We start from the raw sequence: 912 nt of genomic DNA on the forward strand, positions 1-912 counted from the left end.
CAAAAAAAAGCGACAAGTATCTGCATGGAAAGAAAGATTTGTTTCTATTATTGTTTGTATTAATTTTGCAAAACAGGAACAAATCGTACACGAAGTGGATGAGGACGAATTACGATATCAGCCTGGAGTCGAACATCCTTTATGTAATCGACGGGTTCCAAGTAGAAATTATGTATCAAAGAAGATACTATCATTTTCATTTGCAGCATAGCATATCGTTGGCCTATAATTTAATATTTGTTTATATAATTTGTATATATAAAAGAGTACAGCTTATAAAATTATAGCTTACCGATACAATTACGTGGCCCAGCACTGAATGGTATATATGAGTAAGGGTGACGATTTTGGGTCCTTTCGGGTAAAAATCTATCCGGATCAAATACCTCTGGATTTGGCCAATAATTGGGATCTGTGTGGACTCCGTTAATATCAATATTCAGGACGGTGTTAGCAGGTATTACATATGATTCTGAAAAGCATATTATAAAATAAAATTTATAAATAATAATTAAAAACATCATAAGAAAATTTAAATTGAGTATCTATTTAATACAATGCAGGAATGAGTGTCTACAAAATTTGTTTAATAAAAAAATGTAATAATTATTTTAATTTCCTGAATAATATTGTTCTTTTTTTAAATATTCTATGCTGTTATATGTATATAGTAGTTTTATATTTGGAATGTTTTATTTTGGAAATATAAGCATTATTAATAAAAACATAGAAATTTTTGAATTTTTTAAATGGAAATCTTGCTTAGTTCTTATATATCTATATACAAAGCTACGTCTAATAGCAATATTTTCGAAACATTACTTTGCTATCTAAGATATTGAATAATATATTTAGAAATAAAATAAATTTATAAATAACAATAAGAGTTTGGTTTAACGTACGTAATTTTAC

The 912-nt window shown here is 26.8% G+C and overlaps 1 protein-coding gene across 1 annotated transcript; it reads right to left on the reverse strand.

Annotated features, from left to right (window-relative positions):
* Window positions 1-57: 57 nt before the first annotated feature.
* Window positions 58-472, reverse strand: LOC108754407 (cytochrome P450 4C1-like; the record flags this gene model as incomplete). Its single annotated transcript, XM_018496656.1, has 2 exons — window positions 58-223; window positions 293-472. Coding segments are annotated over 2 exons (344 nt in total), but the record flags the coding sequence as incomplete, so codon positions are not given.
* Between the last annotated feature and the right edge of the window lie 440 nt (window positions 473-912).

The sequence above is a fragment of the Trachymyrmex septentrionalis genome, unplaced genomic scaffold, assembly GCF_001594115.1.
Source record: "Trachymyrmex septentrionalis isolate Tsep2-gDNA-1 unplaced genomic scaffold, Tsep1.0 scaffold8, whole genome shotgun sequence".
Lineage (NCBI taxonomy): Eukaryota > Metazoa > Arthropoda > Insecta > Hymenoptera > Formicidae > Trachymyrmex > Trachymyrmex septentrionalis.